Raw genomic sequence first — 22,659 nt, forward strand, 5'->3', positions numbered from 1 at the left:
TTACGAAAAATTTGGTTCAATTTCGCTTTCTAGGGCTATAATTAGAGAAAGGCTTACGGGATATATGGCTAGCACTCATTCTGAGCATGAAGGAGGTAAGATTTCCAGAGACCGTCCTCCTCGGCGAAATATCTAGAGCTAAGCAAAAAGTAGGTCGTCCCCGAAAGAGATGTGAGGAAATCGCAAGGTAAGATATAAGGGAAGCTGGAACTTCTGGGGAGGGTGTAAAGAGGGGAGCTCCGAATAGATTGGACTGGAGTTGGAAGACATGTTTGCCTTTTGTATATTTTTGGTGTGTGCTTTCGACCAATCGTTTTCTATGGCTTTTATTGTGCTTAAAGATTATTTGAAATAATCCACCTAATCTGCACTTCATAATGTTTGCGCAATCCACTTTTCTTCAAAACATTTATCGTAGTTTAAAAACGATTCGGTTTGAGCAGTTATTCTAAAAAAAAAATAGGACACAAAGTCAAACTTTAGCGTAAACAGCGGGGGGGGGGCTGAGAATGAGGTACCCCTCCCCCCTCTCATACGCAATAATATCTGCGTGTTTTATGTTTTAATTTCACTATTTATGGCTCTGCCCCAGCAATTCCTGTAATTTCGTTGTAGATAATCATTTTTTCAGTATAAACGTATAAAAGAGTTAGCAAATTTGAAAATACTGTCCTTCCTATTCAATGCACTTCTGCCGACGTTTTAACCACCTCTCGCTTCCCGGAAGGCGTCAATGGGGACTTCTCGTACACGTGTAGGCGAAAAGTCTTTTATCACATACTGGGTTCCGTGGTGAAGTTCTTTGAGCAATCTATTAATTCTCTGGAATGAAAAGATTTGGCCATATCACAGCCCTAATATGGGCTGTACGGCAGCATGTTAAGCTTAGTGACGCCCATTTTCACTAGCGAATGGTGAACAATGAGCGCGGTAGTTGTATTGGTTGTGGCAGTAATGGACGGCCCATCTAGATGTCTCTCCACTAAAACCAATCTATATGCGATGGCAATTAGCATCCTATATACTATTGCTAGACCATGCCAATGAACTCTTTGTATACAATTGAACGAAGCCCAATGACCACGAGCTAACTCAATGGAATAATGAATTTTTTGGTTAATAAAACATGAAAATCAAAATTTGGGAATGACAGTTTAGACAGCATTAAAGATGTGGGGATTATCGATCCTAATTTAAAAAAATTTTGAATAAGGAAGAATATATCTGATTTAAGTATGATTTAGAAAAAAGAAATCAAATTTCCGATAACTCTTGACCAAACATGGATCGACTAATTGGAAAATTCATACTTTGTATCTTAGAATTGGATGAATTCATAGGGATGCAATTTTCAGAGGTTGTTGGGGGGAAGAATCTTGAACGAAATCCATAGATTTTTGGAATTCAGACATTGAAAGGAAATTAGAGAGCAAAACTATTAAAACTTAAAATATACAGTTTAGTACCTCGAAAAATATTATCTACCGGACATTTCTAATGACATAATAAAGATTTTAATGTAAAGGGCTTAGAGATTCTAAAAAAAATCCATTATTTTTTTTGCCCGTTTAGTTGCAGCTGAATATATAAACGAATATAAATATTATAAATTTATTGGGTGCTGTTTGGAGGTCCGGTGGTTTTCGGGTCCGGTAAGTTGAGCTCTTTTTTTTCCTTTTTTTCTGGTTTATTGATTTATTTGGAGGGTTTTCTCCCGTACAAGTTTGCTTCAGGGAATCGAAGATGCATAGGGGAGAACGGGGTGAACTTGGACACTTTTTAGTTTTCAAAGCATACATTGGTACTGGATTGACATAAAACAACTTAGTATGGGTCGTTAGAAAGGTAAATGTCTGGTAAATAATGGTAAATCTTTTTCAGATTTTTTAGAGATCACCCTGAAGCGTGATTACCATGAAAGTAGGACCTTGTCAAGTGTCCAGTTTCACCCAGTACACGGGGTAAAATTGAACAGGCATGGTGGCAACCTTGGACAAGACAGTTTTAAGCAATTAAACTTTATTCAAATACAGAATATTTCCGTAGAATGATACATAATCACTCAAAATCATATGAAAACTCAAAATTGCACAAATAATCAGCCAGGAACATTGCACAGGTTCTGGGTTTCAACTAGAATTGTCATTTCAAAGCGTATATCGAAAGGTCACAACCAAAGACAAGCCCTCGAACTGCACGACTTGTTCCACCAGCTGAAGAGGGGCAAGAAGCTTCAGCTCTATGTCGGTAATGTAAATGTCAGCAATATCGGGAAGCTCTGGAAACATGAATTTAACCCCTTGTTTGCGGAGACAGTTAACCCTCGCAAACTTCTTTTCTACAGTACCAATAACTTCCCAAACATAATGCATATGGCCTTTCTTCTTTCCATGCTCGAACTTGACAACAACAAAGTCTCTTGTGTGAATGTCCTTGTCTACCTCATCCTTATCAGCCTCGTGGAAGGGTAGAGAATTGGCAGATGAACTATCATCAAGTTCAACGTCACCACCACTACTTTCCCCTGTAAATTCAACTTGCTTTCGTTTCTTGGCAGTGGGATGCTTGGGCAAAGGCTTTTTACTCTGCTTTTCCGTTCTCTATCGTGCTTCAGCTTCTAAAGCATCTTTTTCGGGTGTATCGGTAAGAATACGAGTTCGACCTTGCTTTCTCGCATTACTTCTGGGTTTTGTCATCTGCTCTCGGATATTGTCTTACCGTTTCAGGAGTTTGTTTTCCTTACTCCGTTTTGGGACGAGAAGGTGGAGGAGGAGAGGGAGAGGATATTGGTTCCATATCAAGTAACGAATCAACCGGGGGTGGACGATTTGTCACTTCAGCAGGTAGAAAGTCTAACTCAGAAAATACACTTCTGTTGAAGGGCCAAATTCCAGCTTTCGTGAAACCAACTGTTATATTTTCTGGATTGAACTTGCGAAGGAATGGTTCTTTGCAGAGCTGGGCAGTCTCATGAATCGTAATTCGTTGACCTGGAGGGATCTGCAGCCAGGTGTCCAGTGATTCTCTCATCACAAACTTGAATGGTACGTAGACAAAGAAGTCCAATGGCTGTAAGCGGTGGGAACAATGGGGAGGAAAGGTCAGGAGGTGGACCCAATTGTCTTTACACAGCCGCACTAATTCCACCGAAACATGGCTATCGTGGTTGTCAAGTAGCAGTAGCACAGGGTTTTCTTTTGATGGCTTCATCAGCTTGATAAAGTCCTCAATAGAAGGTACAAAATTGTGGAAGTCATCCAACCACTAGGGTGAGAAAGCCCGAGACATACTGGAGGGCCTTTTCGAAAAAGCCGGTTGTTAACCTTCACCAGTGGGATTATAAAAACGGGGAGAAGAGCTTGACCAGTGGCTGAAATAAACCCGCATGTTGTAACATCTTCCCCTCTCTCTGTTGACACTGTCTGGGAAACTTGCTTTGATCCTTTCCTTGCGATTACTTTTGGAGCTGGCAATACAGTAAGAACCCCAGTCTCATCACAGTTCCAGATACCTTTTGGTGGGAACTTGAATTTTTCGTAAAGCTTCTGCAGGTTGTCAAAGAACAGATTCACAAGCACTGAATTGAAGCCATCAGCCCTTGCCTGGCTGGTATTTCCAGGCTTGCGAATAGATAGCTCTGGGTTTCGTTTAATAAAGCCTGAGATCCAGTCAACCCCAGCTATATCGTCTCGCACCCAACTCTCTGGCGTTTCGACGCCAATCAATTTGCCCCATTCAAAGGCAAGTTCCCTCACTTCTTTTGGAGTGAAGCCGTGATTCATCAGTGGACATTTTAGAAGATATTCTACAATCTCTTTTTTTTGTTTGTCAGAGAAAACCGTTTCTCTCTTCAGGTTGGGCGATGGGCTTGTCCGACCTGGGGGTGTAACTGGGTTTGCTCGAGGTTCTTCAGCAATTCCTTGTTGATTTTTCAGAGCGTAGTTGACAGTTGATTTCTTCAGTCCATAGCTCTTTGCGGCATTTCTAATAGATAGTCTACGCTCTAAGACTGCATTCACCGCCTTCTCCATGGATTCGGTCATCGGATACATCATGGCTCCTGATGTAGTTGCGAACCATTGTCCAACTAGAAAGAACAAACAGTAAATGCATAGGAAATAACCTGAAAATAGCTTTAAGAGGCTATGACATGTTCTGTGTCAAAGGTGACTCCTTTTATTTCATAGTAGGCAAAAAAGAATATGTTTTATTGAAGTATAACTAAAAGTTAACTAAGAAATTTAGCGAAAAAAAAAGAAATTAGTTAATAAAAAAAAACAGTAAGGTAAAGGTATGAAGGGTATTTGCTTTTGACTGGTAAATATTTATTTTTAATGCTATAATATATTAAAATCCATCGTATTACACAAAAACTATTCCATCCAAGAAACATAGCCCGCTCCATATAAGGTAAAAGTCACTTACCTAACGTAAGGGTCTATATTTGGGAGTATTCCACTCCCAAAAAGAAAAACCGAGAAAAAAAAGTATAGTAATTTTTGCAGTTCAGACCGAAAATCTAAACATAAATTCACCATCTAACAAACCATGATCCTTATAGAAACTGAATAGAAAAAAAAGAAGAGAATATAAAAACCTAGTTTTGAATATATTTCTTTTTTTTTCTTAAACTCAATCCGACTACAGGAATCTATAAACTTTCTCACTTATGGTTCTGTCAGAGACATCTTATGATTCCTTCTACGCATAATACCATTGTTATTTATTGTACTTAATGCCATATAACATTAATTTAGAAATTATTTTAAACATCAAAGAAGAATCATCCAAATTTCTACATTATAATGAAAACAGAACAGAAAATTATAAACAAAAATGGTATTGGGTGAAGTTGGACACACGGGGCAACCTTGGACAGTGTCCAAAGTCGCCACCGAATTGCTGTCCAATCTAGCCCATGTCGAACCAAGTTTAAAAAATGGCGTCCTGAAAGAACAAGTACTTGGAATAGACAAATCAAACTCAGGGCATAGATAGAGGATGTATCTAACAACTGTAAAACATCAACAACGAAGAAATGCTACCACCTTTTGTTACAGCGAATCGAGCTGATCTTGAGACTCCCAAATTTTTTTATGCATCAAAAAACTTTCTTACCTCTTACTTTGGAGCTAACAGTTCTGTCAGATTTCAAACTTACCGCCAATGTAGACATACATAAGCATCATCTACGGTACCCTATTTTTTGTGGATCGATAGAAGCAATAGGCTAGGCGTCAGGTTCGATGTCCAAGTTCACTTTTGTCCAATTTCGCCTCCTTCTCCCCTACTTTTTTTTAAAATAAATTAAGTGTTACTGTTACTGTTAACCAAAAAGGGTTATAAGCATTTAATACATACCTAGTGTCTTGGGATTGGTCGGAATTAAGAAAATGGAATTTTCTGGGGCTGTTTGAGAGAGAACGTTGAATTAAATCCGCAGGCTATTTTGAATTAAAACCTTCAAAGGAGAATAAAGAGCAATTTTAAAGTTCCACGTATGTTATAATCGTTCAATATATGGTCAAAAAGATACTGATATAAAGCATAGTTTGTGTTTACCTCAAGCCAAAAAGGGATATGAGCATTATAAAAGTGAATATTTGTTATCATAGGCAGCGCAATAGTGCTGCCTAAATAAAAATCAATGTTGGTACAATATATTATTATTTTTTTTCTTTAGATCAGGGCACTTCGTATCGAAGGAGTTGTCGTAGAAACTTCGAAAAAGGCTCATTCGATTCGAATTTGGAATGGCTAGTGCCCTTTTTAAATGTAGAAAGTGATTGGAAGGCAACTAACACCCCTTCCACGCCCACCAATTCCCCAAACACATCCAATCAAAATTTTGAGATAGCCATTTTGTTCAACATAGTTGATTTCTAGATAGAAATTATGTTTTTGAGGAGGACATTCCCCCACAGCCTTCAGGGCAAGGGTTGTAAGTTGTGCTCTGGGGGCATATGAGACTTTTATAGAAAGCGTCGTCGTAGAAACTTCAAAAAGGCTCATTCGATCGGAAATTCAAAGGGCTAGTGCCATTTTTAATAGTTGAAAGTCATTGCAGGGGCAACTAACCCCCCTCGCACGCCCGCCTTTTCCACAAACACATACAATCAAAATCTTTAAATAGCCATTTTGGTCAACGTAGTTTAAAGTTTTGGAAATTAGGTCTTTAATGATGGCACCCCCTCCCCACTGCCCCCAGGGAAAGGGTTGTTAGTTTTGCCCTGATGGCATATAAGGCTCTTATAGTAAGCTTTGTCTTAGAAACTTCAAAAAGGAATCATTCCATTGGAAAATGAAATGGCTAGTAACCTTTTTAATAGTTGAAAGTAATTGGAGTTGGATAGTAACCCCCCTCTCACGCCCACCATTTTCCCAAGCACACACGACCAAAATTTTGAGATGACAACCCATTCAGAGCCCTCAGGGCAAGGGTTGTAAGTTATGCCCTGGGGGCATATAAGGTCTTTATAGAAAGCGTTGTCGTAAAACTTAAAAAAGGATACATTCGATTGAAAATTGAAAGGGCTAGTGCCCTTTTTAATAGTTGACAGTAATTGGTGGGCAACTAACCCCCCTCTTACGCCCACCATTTCCCCAATTACATCCAATCAAAATTTTGAGATATTCATTTTGTACAACGTAGTTAAAAGTTCTGGAAATTTTGTCTTTTAGGATGACAATTCCCTCAGAGCCCTCAGGGCAAGGATGATAAGTTAAACCCTGGGAGCATGTAAGGTTTTTTATAGAAAGTGTTGTCGTAGAAACTTCAAAAGGGGCTCATTCAATTGGAAATTGAGAGGGCTAGTCCCCTTTTTAATAGTCTAAGTGATTGGAGGGCAACTAGCCCCCCTCTCAAGCTCACCATCTCCCCAAAAACATCCAATCAAAATTTTGAGAAAGCGATTTTGTTCTACGCAGATGAAAGTTTTGGAAATTAGGTCTTTGAGGATGACACTCCCCCCAGAGCTCTCAGGGCTAGGTTCTAAATTATGCCCTGGGGGCATATAAGGTTTTTTTTTATAGAAAATGTTGTCGTAGAAACTTCAAAAAAGGCTCATTCAATTGCAAATTGAAAGAGCTAGTGCCCTTTTAATAGGCTAGTCGAAACTGATTGGAAGGCAACTAATCTCCCTCTCTCTTCCACCGTTTCCCCAAACATATCCAATCACAATTTTGAGATAGCCATTTTTTTCAACGTAGTTGAAAGTTCTGGATATTATGTCTTTGAGGATGATCAACCCCCCCCCCCACACACACACCCCTCAGGGCAAGGGCTGTAAGTTATGCCCTGGGGGCATATAACTTAAGCAATAGAAAAAACAACCCAAAAATTGAAGTGGAAATCTTCGCGCGGCTTTGATTGTGTGGGAGCTATGCATCTAAAGAATGGAAACCCTCTTTTAACCCAACACCTCACACTGCTAATGCAGATTATATTCACTCAATGCACTGTGCCCTCAACATTCTGTATCAGTGACCTTAGTCCAATCCCTAAGAAGGGAAAAGCAGTACCCCAGTATACCTCGTTTCGGCCCATCACCGTCGCAACCTCTCTTTATAAGCTCTTCGAGCTTCTCTCTAGAGACGAACTCGGAGTAACTTGTTATACACCCCACACCAATTTGGCTTCAAACGAGGAACTGGCTGTGCTGACGCTCTCACTGTAGTAGCAAACGCTCTTATTGATGTCGATTCTGCGGGAGAAAGTCTAGTTCTTGCTGGCCACGACGTAAGATGCGCATTTGACTCACTCATTTACTCTGCAATGTTTCTTAAAGCTGGTAGGCGTGGACTGAGCCCGCATATAATTCGTACACTTAGGGATATGGATACACAGTTATTCATTCGACTGAAACTTCCGCCAGATAAAAATTTGCATCCGATTCCTAAGAAAAGGCTCATACCAGTCTTAAAAGGCGCTCGACAAGGTGCAGTTTCTTCCCCCAATTTCGTCAATAATTACGACCTTGAGGCTCAAGACCGATGCCCCTACTCTTTAATTTTGGCATCTACTAATCTGTCGTTTGTGGTTTACGCGGATGATATTCTGAATCTCAGTCGTACGCTACCACGAATCAGCGAAATTTTTGCTATCCTTCTAGATGAATACCTCAAGGTTGGGCTTTTGTTCAATTTGGCGAAGTCCAAAATAATTCTTTTCAACTGGAAGAGTCCTACTTCCTCTTCAATAGCACTTGGGAGCTCAACGGTTCAGCCTGCTGATCATATAGTATACTTAGGCTCATCGGATCATCGGATCCTCTTTACGTCGCACTAGATCTCTTCTCATTGAGCATCTTAACCGTCGAATTTCAGCATCTTACGCTTCTATTGTCACTTGCAAGTTCCGCTTCAATCGTCATCTCTTAGCTAGCCTGCTCAATGCAGTAGCCCTCCCCCATATATTGTTCATCGCCCCATTTCGGAAAATATTTACAAAATCTGAAAAGTCAAAAATCTGTTCGCTGTTTTTCCGTTTTGTAAAATATTTACTACGTCTACCACCTTGGCACAGAAATTCTCCTATAGTTAAAATATATAAATTGGAGACCCAGAAATAGCTATCTCTCGAGTTATTGGAAAACATACTAGAAAAGTAGCTGGTCATGAGCTAGGCCCACTTCTAGTGCAATAACTTCGTCTGTTGTTGAACTTTTTTTTATTCTTTTTTTTCTTTTTTTCTTATTTTTTTTTATATATAATTGTGTATGAATATGTTGATGTTGTATGTGTGAATTTGCTTTTGCTTTGTTTAATGTTGTTCCTATTTTATCCTTGATTTATTTATAATTGACGTTCTTATTTGAACTTATTGGTTTTGTTGATATTTGTCTCGTACTATTTTTTTTTCTTTTCTTTTTTTTTTATTATATTCTGCTCCGTCCTTTTCAAGTTTTTGTAGACGGGTCTTCAGTTAATAAATAAAAATAAATAAATAAATAAGGTTTTTATAGAGCGCTGTAATAGAAACTTCAAAGGGCTAGTGCCCTTTTTAATAGTCAAAATTGATTTGGGTAAGACCGAACCCCCCCCCCCTCCGATTATTCTACTCTGAAAATTCTACTCATCTGTTTAAGTCATTGGCGCCCATAAGCTGAATTCCAGGGGGGGCTTACCTGGTCCAATTGGCACTTTTAATGCTATATAAAAGAAATCTCAAACAAACATATAAAAAATAAGGCAGCATCAGTCAGCCAGGAGGGGGCTGGGCACCCATGGAGGCATTGCTATAATGTTGCTTATAGTGAAGAACCATAAGAGTTCAATGTGTTATTACCTGTTTATTTATCTGTCTTTTACGAAAGGGAGAGGGAATTTTCCGCGGTGGGGGGAGGGAATTTTCCACTGAGGAAAATTTCCCTTGAGGTGGGGAAAAAAATCTTAAATCATTAAAAAAAATTGAGTACAGTGGCGTAATTTCGTCAAAATCTTGGAGGGGGGGGGGCAAATTTGAAGCCAATTTTCCAAAAGCAAGTGAAAATGACAATAAAACTAAAAAAAAAGCCATTTAGTACCATAAGGTGCTATTTAGTAGTATAAAAATACTATAAAGGTACTTTATAGTACTATAAAGATGAATTTGTATTAAAAAAAAAACTGATCTGTTTCTGTTGATGCTTGAATTACATAGGTTTATCTTAGTTTTGGCAAGTTTTTGAAAAAAACTAATATTCAGCTAGGGAAAAAACTGAGGTCTGAGAGGGAGCAAACTGAGATCTTCTAGGGGCAGTTGCCCTCCTGCCCCATAGCAAATGACGCCTCTGCTTGAGTATGGGTTTTTTCAATTGACATAGTCTTTTTTGGTAAATTAACGAAATATATTAGTGTAGGTCAAGATCTTACAATTTCATTTTTCAACTTCAAAACAAGACTTTTGCTTCCTATTACCTACTGGATAAAAATTTTGCAATACATCTTGATAATAGTTGTACTATAGAACTTTGGTTGAATGGGTACGTAAAATTTTATCGAATTGATAGAATGAAACTTTTCACAGTCTTTGGGCTTCTATAGGGTTGAAATCATTCTGACCACCAGCATGTTACGTTCCTGAATGTAGAAAAAAGTTAATTTACCCTCCCCCCCCCCCCCTTCAACATACCGTAGAATTTTCAAATTCACTTCCTTAAAATGCGTATATTTTCTTTTGATAGAATTCAACATCCCTCTCAATATACCCTAAAAGTATGAATTTAATACCCTTAGATGCTCCTGATCTATTGCTGGTATGGCCAATTGACCGTCTGGATGTACATAGAGTCTTTTGATTTATCTCAACAAGCCCTGAAAATTTTAACTATTACTCCTAGACAATCCGATGATATTACTGATGCACCCTTTTGAAAACCTGGATGCACATATTTTCTTTTGATTTAGTTAATCAATGTTTAGTTCTTTTGATTTAATTCTTATTCTTCTTTTGATTTAGTTCTTATTGATTTAGTTTCTCTTCTTTGTAATTTTTTGTTTTGTTATTTAGTTAAACATCCCGCTCAACATGCCCAAGAAGTTTCAACTTAGTAAACTTAGAAGTTCATTAGAAACCGCAGAAACGCCCTTTGATAACCCTGGATGCACGTTTTGATTCAGTTCAACAATCCCAATAACTTTTTCTGAAAGTTCTAAAGCAATACCCATAGCTATTCTTGAGATATAGCACATACGCCTTTTTTTGACAATCTGGATCCCATATATTGCCTTTTAAATTAGTTTTACATCCCCCTTAGCTGTTTCAACTTATTTTTCCTTGACTTTAACCCTTTAGGACAACTGATAATTCGAAATGGATGGCAGCTTGAAGGAGGATACGCATTTTAAAAATGAATTTGTCTTATCTAAGCTTTGATCCTAGTTTGCCACGGTCGTACCGAAGATCTATTACCGTTATACGGCAAAAGCTTGTATAGAAAAGTGTGTTATAAATTTTGCGTTTATTGCATGCTGAAAATTGGAGATCAAATGAAAACCGAGACCTCTAAGCCTGATCACCACTCGATACAGCCTTTTTATGCTTTTTTCAACTATAAGTCCACAAAAATCCTACTGAAATGATCAATAGGTTTAAACTGAGTCTTTAAACATGTATCTAGGAAGCTGTAGCTGCTTGCTAGTTGCAGTGGCGTCAATTGTGGGATGGGATCCTTTGTTCCCTTTTAGGGTCCCCATCTGGATTTCAAGTAATACTTATTTTAGAGCTTTTTAATTGGAAATGCTCTTTTTCATTTTCATTGACAAAAATAAAGTATTTTCATTGACAAAAAATAAATAAATAAACAATTGATTTATCCCCCTCTAGATATTCAAAATACATTTAGCTTCTCCCCACTGAATTTGTTTTTATTGGTGTCGTTAGCTCAGCCTAGAATTTGTTTTGCAACTAGAACTAGCCTAGTGAATAGAACCACCTTTGTACTGTTATTCAGCAGACGATTTATGAAAAATATTGAGTGGGGATGCCAGAAAGAGTATACAAGAAGGGTATACTAAACTTCAGGTTTAGTGTTTTTAACCATGGAGAATATGAATGTAGCCTTTATTATTTTTTCCAGCCTTTCCACTACAGAAATGACACCATAGTGCGTTTTTTGGCACCTTATGTTGCCAAATTCAAGTCAAATTACAAAAAAAGTAATTGGATATAAAATTAGCATTCAAGTGAACCATTAGACAGCTCTTTATATTACTCCAGCGCCGTACTGATGGTGACGAAACAAGAACCCAAGAAAAAAAAAAGAAAGAAGCAACATCAGTGCTACCCATGCAATAAAAGTGATCATTTTAAAGACGTATTTTTAAAACTTCCCTTACCATAGGCCGTGGCTTGCTCTTTAATAGAATGCAGGTATTGATGTAATCATGATTAAATGGTTACTAGGTGCACCTCCTTTTTTTTCATTATAGCTCACACTATAAAACTAGGCCTATTCTAGACTTCTTCTAGGCTAGTTGTAGGCTAGGATCATCAATCTGAAAAAACTTAAGGGGTGGACTAATCTTTCAATTGCAGGGGTAGATTTTGTGCTATTTTTTCAGTCAAAGCACCTAAATGGATATTTTCATTTAAAATACTCTACAAAAAGGTATTTCTGAAAATTTAGGGTGGGGGGCTTGATAAGCGGGAACAGAAAGTTTCTTATTACTTTAACAAAGTTCCTTGTTCTAATTAAACATCTCTTGTGTTTCAGGAGTCGTGCTGAAAAAGTTGGGACAAAAGGTCAAACTTTAGAGTTAATAGCGAGGTATTGAGGAGGGACAGCTTCCCTCATATACGGAATAATTTCTGCTCATTTGAAGTTTTAATGTTACTCCTTACTTTTAGTTGAAAAAATTTGTTTTTTAACTAAATTTCGAATGTTTTTCAGATAATAATAGGAAATTTACCTCCCCTTGATTGAACATCCCTCTCCACAAATATTCCTCAATGGAAAGTTCCGTTGCATCTTTTCTCCCTTGGAAAATTCCATCCTTGCTTAAATTAAATAAAAAAAAACAAGTTTTTTTTAACTGAAAGTAAGGAACGACGTAAAAACTTAAAACGAACAGAAATTATTCCGTATATGGAATGGGTTGCCCCCTCCTCAACGCCTCGCTCTTTACTCTAAAGTCTTTTATTGTTTAAGAAAAATAGAGTTGTGAGAAAGTCAAACTTTAGCGTACAGAGCGAAGTGTTGAGGAGCGGGCAGCCCCTTTCATATACGGAATAATTTCTGTTCCTTTTAAGTTTTAATGTCGTTCCTTATTTTCAGTTAAAAAAAAGTTGTTTTTTTTTATTAATTTTTGAACGTTTTTGAATTAATGCAAATTTCGATTTTGGCTCACCGTACATGACTAATTAGAACAAAATTTGCATATTAATTTACTTTTATTTGGTTAAATGGCTTTCTCGAAACTTGTTTAATTTTATTTACGAAAGTTTTTATTATTCATAAATATGCGTAACCTACGAATTAACTTACGTAACGAACTTCTATATTCATATATTTTTAATACGTATATTAGGGGGTTCGCCCCCTAGTCAATACCTCGCTCTTTAAGCTAAAGTTCGAATTTTGTTCCAATTTTTTTAAAACGACCTCTTAATCACAAAGACCGTTACTTAGAATCAATAGCTCTTATGAAAGTACTAAAAAATCTTTGGCTTAAAGAGCGAGGTACTGACAAGGGGGTGAACCCAATCATATACGTAACATTTTCTTTTCGTTTTAAGTTTTGATGTTACTGCTTACTTTCAGTTAATATACAAAATATTTACTTTCAGTAAATATACAAAACTATAACAAAATTGTAATGCGCACTCAAAAGGGCCCACCGGTGTGTGCACACGTCCCGTGAGTTACAAACATTAGGCCCGTTTTTTAGCACTAAGATCTTACATCTAAGATCTTGCATCTTTCTGCAAAGATTATCGTTTTTTAACCCATCTTTGTTCTAAGATCTTACAGTTCACTGATGTTAGCAAAAAGTGTGAAGACCGCCACTGTTCTGCCATATAGAACAATGATGAGAGAACTTTGATGATATGCTCATCATAGAGCCGTTTTTTCACTCGTCAATGTGCTAAGATCTTAAATCTTTTGTCAGAAAACGCTTAAAAGTGAAATCTTTGAACAAAGATCTTACATCTTTGGCCGTTTTTGTGCAAACGTCTTTCATCATTCTGCTCTGATCAACGGTCTGAGAACAATGAAGAGTAGATCATCCAAGTTCTCTCATCATTGTTCTATATGGTAAAACAGTGGTGGTCTTCACACTTTTTGCTAACATCTGTGAGCTGTAAGATCTTAGAAAAAAGATGAGTTAAAAAACGATAATCTTTGCAGAAAGATGTAAGATCTTAGATGTAAGATCTTAGTGCTAAAAAACGGGCCTATTGTTCTCAGGCCGCTGATCAGAGCAGAATGATGAAAGACCTTGGCATAAAACGACAAAAGATGAAAGATCTTAGCACATTGATGAGTGAAAAAACGGCCCTATTCTCCCAGTAATAGGTCTTAGTTAGCAGTTTAACCGTTTATATACATATCTATGTATTTTATTTATATATTAAAAGGAAGTCAATGTTGTTTAAGAAACTATTAACCTTTATAGGAGAACTCCAATCCCAGCACAGTAAAAAAAAACAATAAAGGCAAGAGAACTCCCTCCATAACAAATTTTTTCATCTTAGCTTCATAGCCCCTCCCCACTAGAGTTAATTTATGGATACACCCACTTCTTTTTACTGGCTTAATACGGCACAACGTTGATAAGTAAAATAAACGAGGCCTGATGACGATGACTCCACTAAATACTGAGCAAAACCATACATATTTACACTATATTTCCGACCAGTTTACATCACTTTGTTCTAAAATGCAATTACTGGTCACCTTGTGCCGTCGTAGTGGAACAAGCCACAACTTTGTAATCAAGAGTTCTCGAGTTCGTTCCCGCGCTGTGCAAGGAAAGATGTGTTTTCTTGTTCAAGTATTTATTAATTTTTTTTTATACTGGGCAGAATACGTATTTTATGCTTTCCCTATTCACAGAAAAGATCTAGTCCATACCATCTTTATTTCGCAGTAAGTCGGTAATGGATTTCTCTGATTCGCTGAATCAGAGCATAATGAAATTCATATCACTGGAACTAATATAGAGAGTCGATTCTTTTGTTTCATTAAATAAAAAAAAGTCTCTTAACATAAAGTAAGGAGCAACACCAAAACCCAAAACGAACAGAAACCATTCTGTTCTTTCGGGAAGGAGGGCTGCCTCCTTCCCGAACACATCACTCCCCATAAAACATTTTTTGTTTAGGACTTTTAAAAAAAGATTCGTATTTTAATTTAACGGTCCTTCTATTTAAAAGTCGTTCTGAAAAAAATATGGGACAAACAGTCAAACTGTAGCGTAAAGCGCAAGGTATCGAGGAGGGGGAATAAAAAAAAGTCACGCAGGATCAAACACTCCTCTGTTTTCCAATAATAAATCCTATTTTGAAAAATATATTTTTTGATTAATTACACTTCGATTTTGTTTGACCCATTTGTAGTATTGGTTAATATTAAATAAAAAAAACAATTTTTTTTTAACTGAAAGTAAAAAAAACGACGTTAAAACTTAAAACGAACAGAAATTATTCCGTATATGAAAGGGGTTGCCCCTTCCTCAACGCCTCGCTCTTTACGCTAAAGTTTTTCATTGTTTAAAAAATAAGAGTTATGACAAAGTCAAACTTTAGCGTAAAGAGCGAGGCGTTGAGGAGGGGACAGCCCCTTTCATATACGGAATAATTTATGTTTGTTTTAAGTTTTAACGTCGTTCCTTACTTTCAGTTAAAAAAACTTGTTTTGTATTATTTAATTTTTGAATGTTTTTGAATTAATGCAGGTTTTGATTTTGGCTCACCGTACATGAATAATTAAAACAAAATTCGAATATTAATTTTACTTTTATTTGGTTAAATGGCTTTCTCTAAACTTGTTTAATTTTATTTATAAACGTTTTTATTAGTAATAAATATACGTAACTTACGAATTAACTTACGTAACGAACTTCTATATTCATATATTTTTAATACGTATATTAGAGTGTTCGCCCACTAGTCAATACCTTGCTCTTTAAGCTAAAGTTTGAATTTTGTTCCAATTCTTAAAAATTACCCCATAATTACAAATGCCGTTAATTAGAATAAATAGCTCTTATGAAAGTACTAAATAATCTTTGGCTTAAAGAGCGAGGTATTGACTAGGAGGTGAACCCAATCATATACGTAATGTTTTCTGTCGTTTTAAGTTTTGATTTTGCTCCTTACTTTCAGTTGAAAAACTTGTTTTTATATATATATATATATATATATATATATATATATATATATATATATATATATATATATATATATATATATATATATATATATATATATATATATATATATATATATATATATATATATAATTTCTGATCTTTTTTTTAAATAATGCTGGGAAATCCGGCGCCCCCTTCATAGCAATGTCCCTTCCCCTATGAAAACTTCCTTCATGGAAAGATCCTCCCACATAACCAACGACACCCCCCCCCCACTACCAGAAAAAAACCCCTGAAAACGTCTGTATACTTCCCAATAACCAATGTTATATGTTAACATTAGATAAAGTTCATAACTTTCAGCCCTCCCCCGGGGACTTCGGGAGATTAAGTCATCCTAAAAGAAATAGTTATCATATTTTTGACCATGCTGAACAAAATGGCTATCTTAAAATTTTGATCGGGTGAACTTTGGGAAGAAATGAGCGTGGGAGGGGGCCTAGTTGCCCTCCATTTTTTGGTCACTTAAAAAGGGCACTAGAACTTTTAATTTGCGTTCGAATGAGCCCTACCATGATATTCTAGGACCACTGGGTCGATAAGATCACCCCTGGAAAAAAAAAACAAATAAACACGCATCCGTGATCTTTCTTCTGGCAAAAAATGCAAAATTCAACATTTTTGTAGATAGGGGCTCGCAACCTCTGAAGCAGTGTTGCTCTGATACGCTGAATATGATGGTGTGGTTTTCATTAAGGTTCTATAACTTTTAGAGGGTGTTTCCCCCTTTTTTCGAAAATCAGCCAAATTTTCTCAGGCGTTTAACTTTTGAGAGATAGGACTAAACTTGATGAAACTTATATATTTAAAATCAGCATTAAAATCTAATTCTTTTGATGTATCTATTGGTATCAAAGTTCCGTTTTCTAGAGTTTCGGTTACCATTAAGCCGGGTCGCTTCTTACTTACAGTTCGTTACCACGAACTGTTTGATTACTCCTGGATAACTTCCACGAACTAATCCATCTGGAAAAGTATCCTTAGCCTACTTTAGTTTGAAAACAAACTGTGTTTTTGTTCTGAATTGTTTTTCAAGTCATGCCGGAAATATCCCCTCCCTGGAAATTTTTCCTAGAGACTCCCCTCCCCCAATGGAAAGTTTCTCCCGTGGAACCCCCCTTTCTTGGTGAAATCCTAAGACAATTCTAACCCCCCTGAAAATTTCTCTCGTAAAATTTCCCCGGGTCATATGCAAATGTAAAATTGAGTCACCAAAGAAAATAGTGAGACAAACAAAAGAAATTGGTTAGGATCTCTGGCTAATTCCCTTCATGTAAAATTTTCCTTGGATAGCTCATTCCCGAAAACTTCTCTCCCTACGAAAATTCTCCCCGAGGAAAATTTCTCCCCCCCCTCGCAGAAAATGTGCCCCTTAGAAATTCAACCCCTCCAAAAAAATGTCTGGTTACCTCCCAATAACAAATATTACGATATGCGTAAACAATGGGCAAATTTCATAATTTGCAGCCCTTTCCCAGGGGATGTGGTAATTTTGTCATCCCACAGGCATTGTTATGGGACTTTTCAGTTATATTGAACAATATGGCTGTCTCAAAATTTTGGTTGGATGATTTTGGGGGAATAAGGAGGGGTAGCTGCCCTTCAATCTGTTTGGTCACTTAAAGGGCACTAAAACTTAATTTCCGTTCGAATGGGCCCCCTCCCGGTCTTCTTAAATAGTTGGTTGTGAACAATTACCCCTGGAAAAACAATAACAAAATAAACAGGCATCCGTGATGAAACCTCTTGAAACATCTATAGTAGTGTTCTCTGATACACTGAATCTGATGGTGTGATTACTTTAAGATGAGTTAAATATCAGTTTTAATTTTGGTACATTATAATTTCATTATTTGTTTCATTTTTTATTAAGTTTAATATCTGTTTCTTTTAACTGTTAGTTCATTGTTCATTATAATTTCTGTTAGTTTGTTTTGTTCTGCTCAAGATAAAGTTTCGTTCTTTACTTTTGTTAAAAATAATTTTTTTTTTTATACACTCAGCATAAAAAGCCAATCTTATTATGTGTCTTTTGTTATGAAAATTCTTTTTTTAGAGTTTTGGTTACTATTAAGCCGAGTCGCTCCTTACTTACAGTTCGTTACCAGGAACTGTTTGATTTGGCACTTTGCTACAGCTTTAATAAGTCGAATTTATAAAAAAAAAATACTAAAAACAAAACAATTTGATTATAAAATTGTGCAGCTCTTTGATGTTCCAGTGCCTCACTAGCCGCGATGAAGAAGAAAAAAGACAGCGTCACGCATACAAAAATGTGACTTTCATTGTTGTTCCAGGTGGTTGGCTGAAATCTACATATATGGCATTTCAACTTTGGGGATTTCAATGGTGTACTTTTCATTCCTTTTCGATGCCATTTTCAAGGAGTTTCAGGGTCTTTTTCGAATTTGTTTTCTAAATAACATTTTACTATCCAAATTAATAGAAGCAATAATTACCATTCCGAAATCAGTCGCAATTGACATTTTTTTCTTATAAAGCGTTGTTTTTCCTAACGCGTTTCTAAACTTTCGTTTAGGAAGGTCCCTGGCTCACTCCTTAATAGGTTGTACCTATTGCTGCGCCGACGGTCATCGCTGCTAATAAATTGACCTTAATAAGTAAACACCTTTTGAATTGTATCATATTTGCTTCGTTAGTTATGAAAATTTAATTGGTTTTCTTTGTAGGGGGAGGAGTGTTATTACTTTTATGTGTTGTTCAAGATTGAAGCGTAATTAAAATTTGTTTCTTAATTATTTGTGCTTTACTCTTTTTAGTCTTTGGTAGATCTTGTATAACAAGATAGTAAATATTTTCATATTTCTTCCTAGCAATTTGTAATTTGCACTGCATTTTCGCCTGTACTGAAACCTCATACTGAAACAATGTCCCCCTCTTTGTCAAAGAGCCAATTCGAGTAAGATTCCTAACATTACTTTAGTTTTACTTTAATTTCTTTTCGAAAGATTGTTTTAGTCATCCTGGTGATACCCGTGTTTTGGGATAACAGTTTCCCTCTTATTGCAGAATCATTTGAAGTGTAATATAAAATGTTACATTGATATATGCTTACCTGAAAAACGGGGGAGAGGTATAAGACTAAAATGGGACGCATCTCATTTTTCCTATTTATGGATATTTCAATTCCCTCTTTATTCCCTACGGGGTGAGGACATTGCCCTTCCGGGTTCACCTGCCCGTATTCATCTTTGTCTTGGGGACATCCCTATGAAATTTTTTTTTTCGAAGAGCTTACTTGCAATACCATTGAATTTTTGTCCTTAAATCCCATTTTTGAAATTCCTCCCCCTCGCTCTTAAAAAATTTGGAGAGGTGTACTTTTTTGGGATGATTGTGAACGTCATACTCGAAACAGACATTATTTTTCCAAAGACCTAATCGCCTAAAGAGTGAACCCTAAACAGGATTTTAAATAAAAATCCTTAAAAATTAGCAGGAGGGAAAGAGTTATATAATTTTGTACTAGTTAATAATTTTTTGGTTCTAGGATCCTCAACTATTTCTACAGGTACATCAAGGTCAAAATCTCATCAGAAGCCAGAATCTGATATGTCAGTTTGTCTTCCACCAAACACAGATATTATTGCACATAGGGCTCAAGGAAGTGGCAATTCCTCAGAATACGTTCAGGTATAAGAATAAAATTTCCTTTTTTTTGTTCGTTAAAATGTGTCTGCCAGTAATAAAAAACCGGTAAATGCTTTAAGTTTTATGTTTAGTTTAGTTTCTGGGCAAATGTGGCGGAAAGTGGCATTTAACTCCAAAATACAGTAGAGAAGAATTTACTTAAACATCACGGGTTGCAATACAAAATACTAAAGGTTGCCAAATGAAAAGAAAGTTCGGCCTTGAATTAATCACAAACTGTATAAAAGATAAGTGAGTGAGATTGGCTGCAGTGGGGCCTGACAATCGCCAAAAAGTTGCAGTGAAAACCGACACACAGACAACATGATTCTAAATTACCTTTGTGCTTACTCATTATTTCCTTATTTTCTTCTTATGAACTCTAGCAATATCAAATATGGCAGGTACCTAATGTTTTCTTACGTAGAAGATTAGGTGAAAGAAAATAAGAGTCCTCGAATCCACTCTCGCAAGAAAACATTCCTTGTCAAATGTTCTTGAAAAACTTCACCTTGTAACCTATTTTTGTATAGCTTGGAGCAATTGCATGTTTCAATTATTATCATGAAATTCCTGACTTCATATCAAGTCGCATATTCTGGATTTTTGTAAATATTTTTTTTTTGTGTTTCATTAGAAATAAATAAGATAAGTTAAAATAACCAGTTGATTTTAGCATAAAGTGTCAGCAAATAACACAGACAGTGTTTGGGAAATATCTCTGTGTTTCGGAGTAAATACAGTAAACACCCGTGACTCCCAACTTTGGGCGCAAGCCCCCACCGGTGGGGGATAGAAATATTTTTGGGGTTCCTGGGTAAGCATGGGCACTTTCTCTATTTCAAAGTACCTGTTTCTGTTCTGTTAATGCAAAAAAAAAACAGTAACAGAACAGAAATAGATGAGCTGTTTTTATTTACCTGTTTTTCTCTGTTTCTGTTTTTATAATAGCTATTTTGTTCTGTTTCTCTTTTTTTCTACCTGTTTTTCTTCTCTTTCCGATTTTATTTTAGTGATGCGAGAATGAAATATTCGAGAATTTCGAACTTATAGTGTTTTAAATGATAATTTGAAATTGTGAAGAAGCGTGGTTACGCTTCATACAATTTTTAGAATTGGAATATAAGTAATGATGGAACCCAGTGTGTCTAATATTTCAAATAGTGCTACTATATTGTTTCAGCTAGGCAGAATTAAGGCCTAGGAGTCAGATGAGAGTAGGTATGTGTGTAAATAGGAGGATGGTAAAGGTGTAGTTTAGTTCTACTAAAACAACTTATTTCTTACTGTACATTATTCAGTAAACTGAGCAGCAAAGTGGCACAGATACTGTCTAGGAGACAAACGACCATTCTTTATTTCCAATCGATCAAAATAAGCTGCTCTACCGAAGATCTGCTGCAAAGCCCTTAGGACAAATAGCAACTTTCTGTGTTTGATAAGCCAGATATGAAACAGCTTATTTAAAAAACAACAGGGGGCTTGAAAGAACCATCCTGGGAAACTATCTATCATCACAAAAATGTTGCTGCCAGAAAAAAAAATTAAGCAGAAGGCTGCTTTAAGGTCTACCATTAAGGCTCGGTTTACTTGTGACTGCTGGTCTGCAAAAGGATCTGTTTTTTTAGGCATCACTGCCTATTACCCTAGGAATATGAAATATGAGCAGAGGTTGTACCACAGTGTTTCAAATTTTAAGATTAATCATTCTCATACAACTATTAACCCCTTCCAGAAATTCAAGTTGTAATCAGGAAGTTTTCACTGACAGATAAGATGTTCCGCATTGTGACTCTAGGCTATGAACACTTTCCTGAACTTCCTGTTTTGAACATTGTCTTCATTAATCTGTTACAGGCGCTCTTTGACATAGGTCCACTCAAAACTTAGCCAATGACATCCATGAAGAAGATTGCTCGGAATCCTTTGATAAAGTCGAAGATGTCGATCCAACTGGTGAAAATTATTCAGACGGCCTATCTCTTTCTTTTTCTGAAAACTCCGGAAGTAAAGATACTTTTGCTGAAGACTCTGGTGAAACTGATGTTGTGTCTACGGAAGAGGATGGGAAAAGTAATGGAGAAGAACAGTGGAGAGCTGGGGGTCTGTCAGAAAATGATGTTCTAGCACAGGCTATCAGAAGATACTTTACACTTGCTCAAACATTGAAAAAACTGCAAAAATTATTTAGAAAACTAAAAGTTTCCATTTCCCAGCCTGGTAACTTTAAAAGATGTTGTAAAGAGAGTGGCCTTTGTTCTCATATCCCTCTTGACATGAAACTTAGGTATCCTGGAGATAGTTTTTTACATTTGACGGATGTAACAATTTTAATAAGAGTCCCTTGCTTATGTCTAATGGTTAGACTGTACTAGAAGCTGCTATTACCGTACTTTGTCCCATGCACGATACTACTGTATAATAATAATAATTTATTTTTGACCCACTAAAAATTATAAAAAAGTGGAGTAACAAAAAAAAAAAAAGTAAAGACATACAAAACAAAACATATGCAAAACAATATCAATATGAAGAGCTACAAATATAAATCAAAACAATGGCACAAGAGGAAAGGATCCGACTGCTTGAAGGCCTCATTTTTGAACTTGGAGTCCAACTTATTATATGACGTCAATATATCAGTTGCATTAAACATTCGAATAATCTTACTGTTTCTAAACCAACGAGGCAAATACAAACGATATTTACAATAACGGAAATACAAAAGTCCAATATCCTGCATATCGCTAGTATTGAAAAATGGGCGCAAACCTGATAGAAAAAGAATGGAATGGTCCCAATATGTAGGATAGAGTTTAGCCAATGCTTTACGAGAATATCAGCCGCGATTTAGGACAATTTTAGCATAACCTGCTTTAAGCTTATTCTTAATATCTGCAAGTGCACTAGCACGGATAGCTGAAATAGAAGAGCGGATACTAATCCCGAGCCAACGCAACGCAGGAGCCAGCTTAACTGAAAAAGAACTACAACTCAAATCACTACTTGGGTTTTTAGCATTGAAACCTAAATATTCACAGTTTTCAGCATTAAGCACGAGGCCAATTTTTTTCCAAAAGCTTAGAAACAAACTGGGTAGACTTAGCTAGGGTGAAATTTGAACGGCTAATAAGTAATGAATTGTCTGCATAA

At 36.4% G+C, this 22,659-nt stretch overlaps 1 protein-coding gene across 1 annotated transcript in view; it reads left to right on the top strand.

Annotated features, from left to right (window-relative positions):
• LOC148956897 (chordin-like protein 2) overlaps positions 1–22,659 on the top strand; it is a 349,225-nt gene that overhangs the window by 296,426 nt on the left and 30,140 nt on the right. The window contains exon 9 of the mRNA XM_089096722.1: positions 19,367–19,509. Coding sequence (XP_088952848.1) covers positions 19,367–19,509 — 143 coding nt within the window. The remainder of the gene's footprint in view (positions 1–19,366; positions 19,510–22,659) is intronic.

This window comes from Artemia sp. Qi Xiang Cuo, chromosome 1 (assembly GCF_049724085.1).
Source record: "Artemia sp. Qi Xiang Cuo chromosome 1, ASM4972408v1, whole genome shotgun sequence".
NCBI classification, from domain to species: domain Eukaryota; kingdom Metazoa; phylum Arthropoda; class Branchiopoda; order Anostraca; family Artemiidae; genus Artemia; species Artemia sp. Qi Xiang Cuo.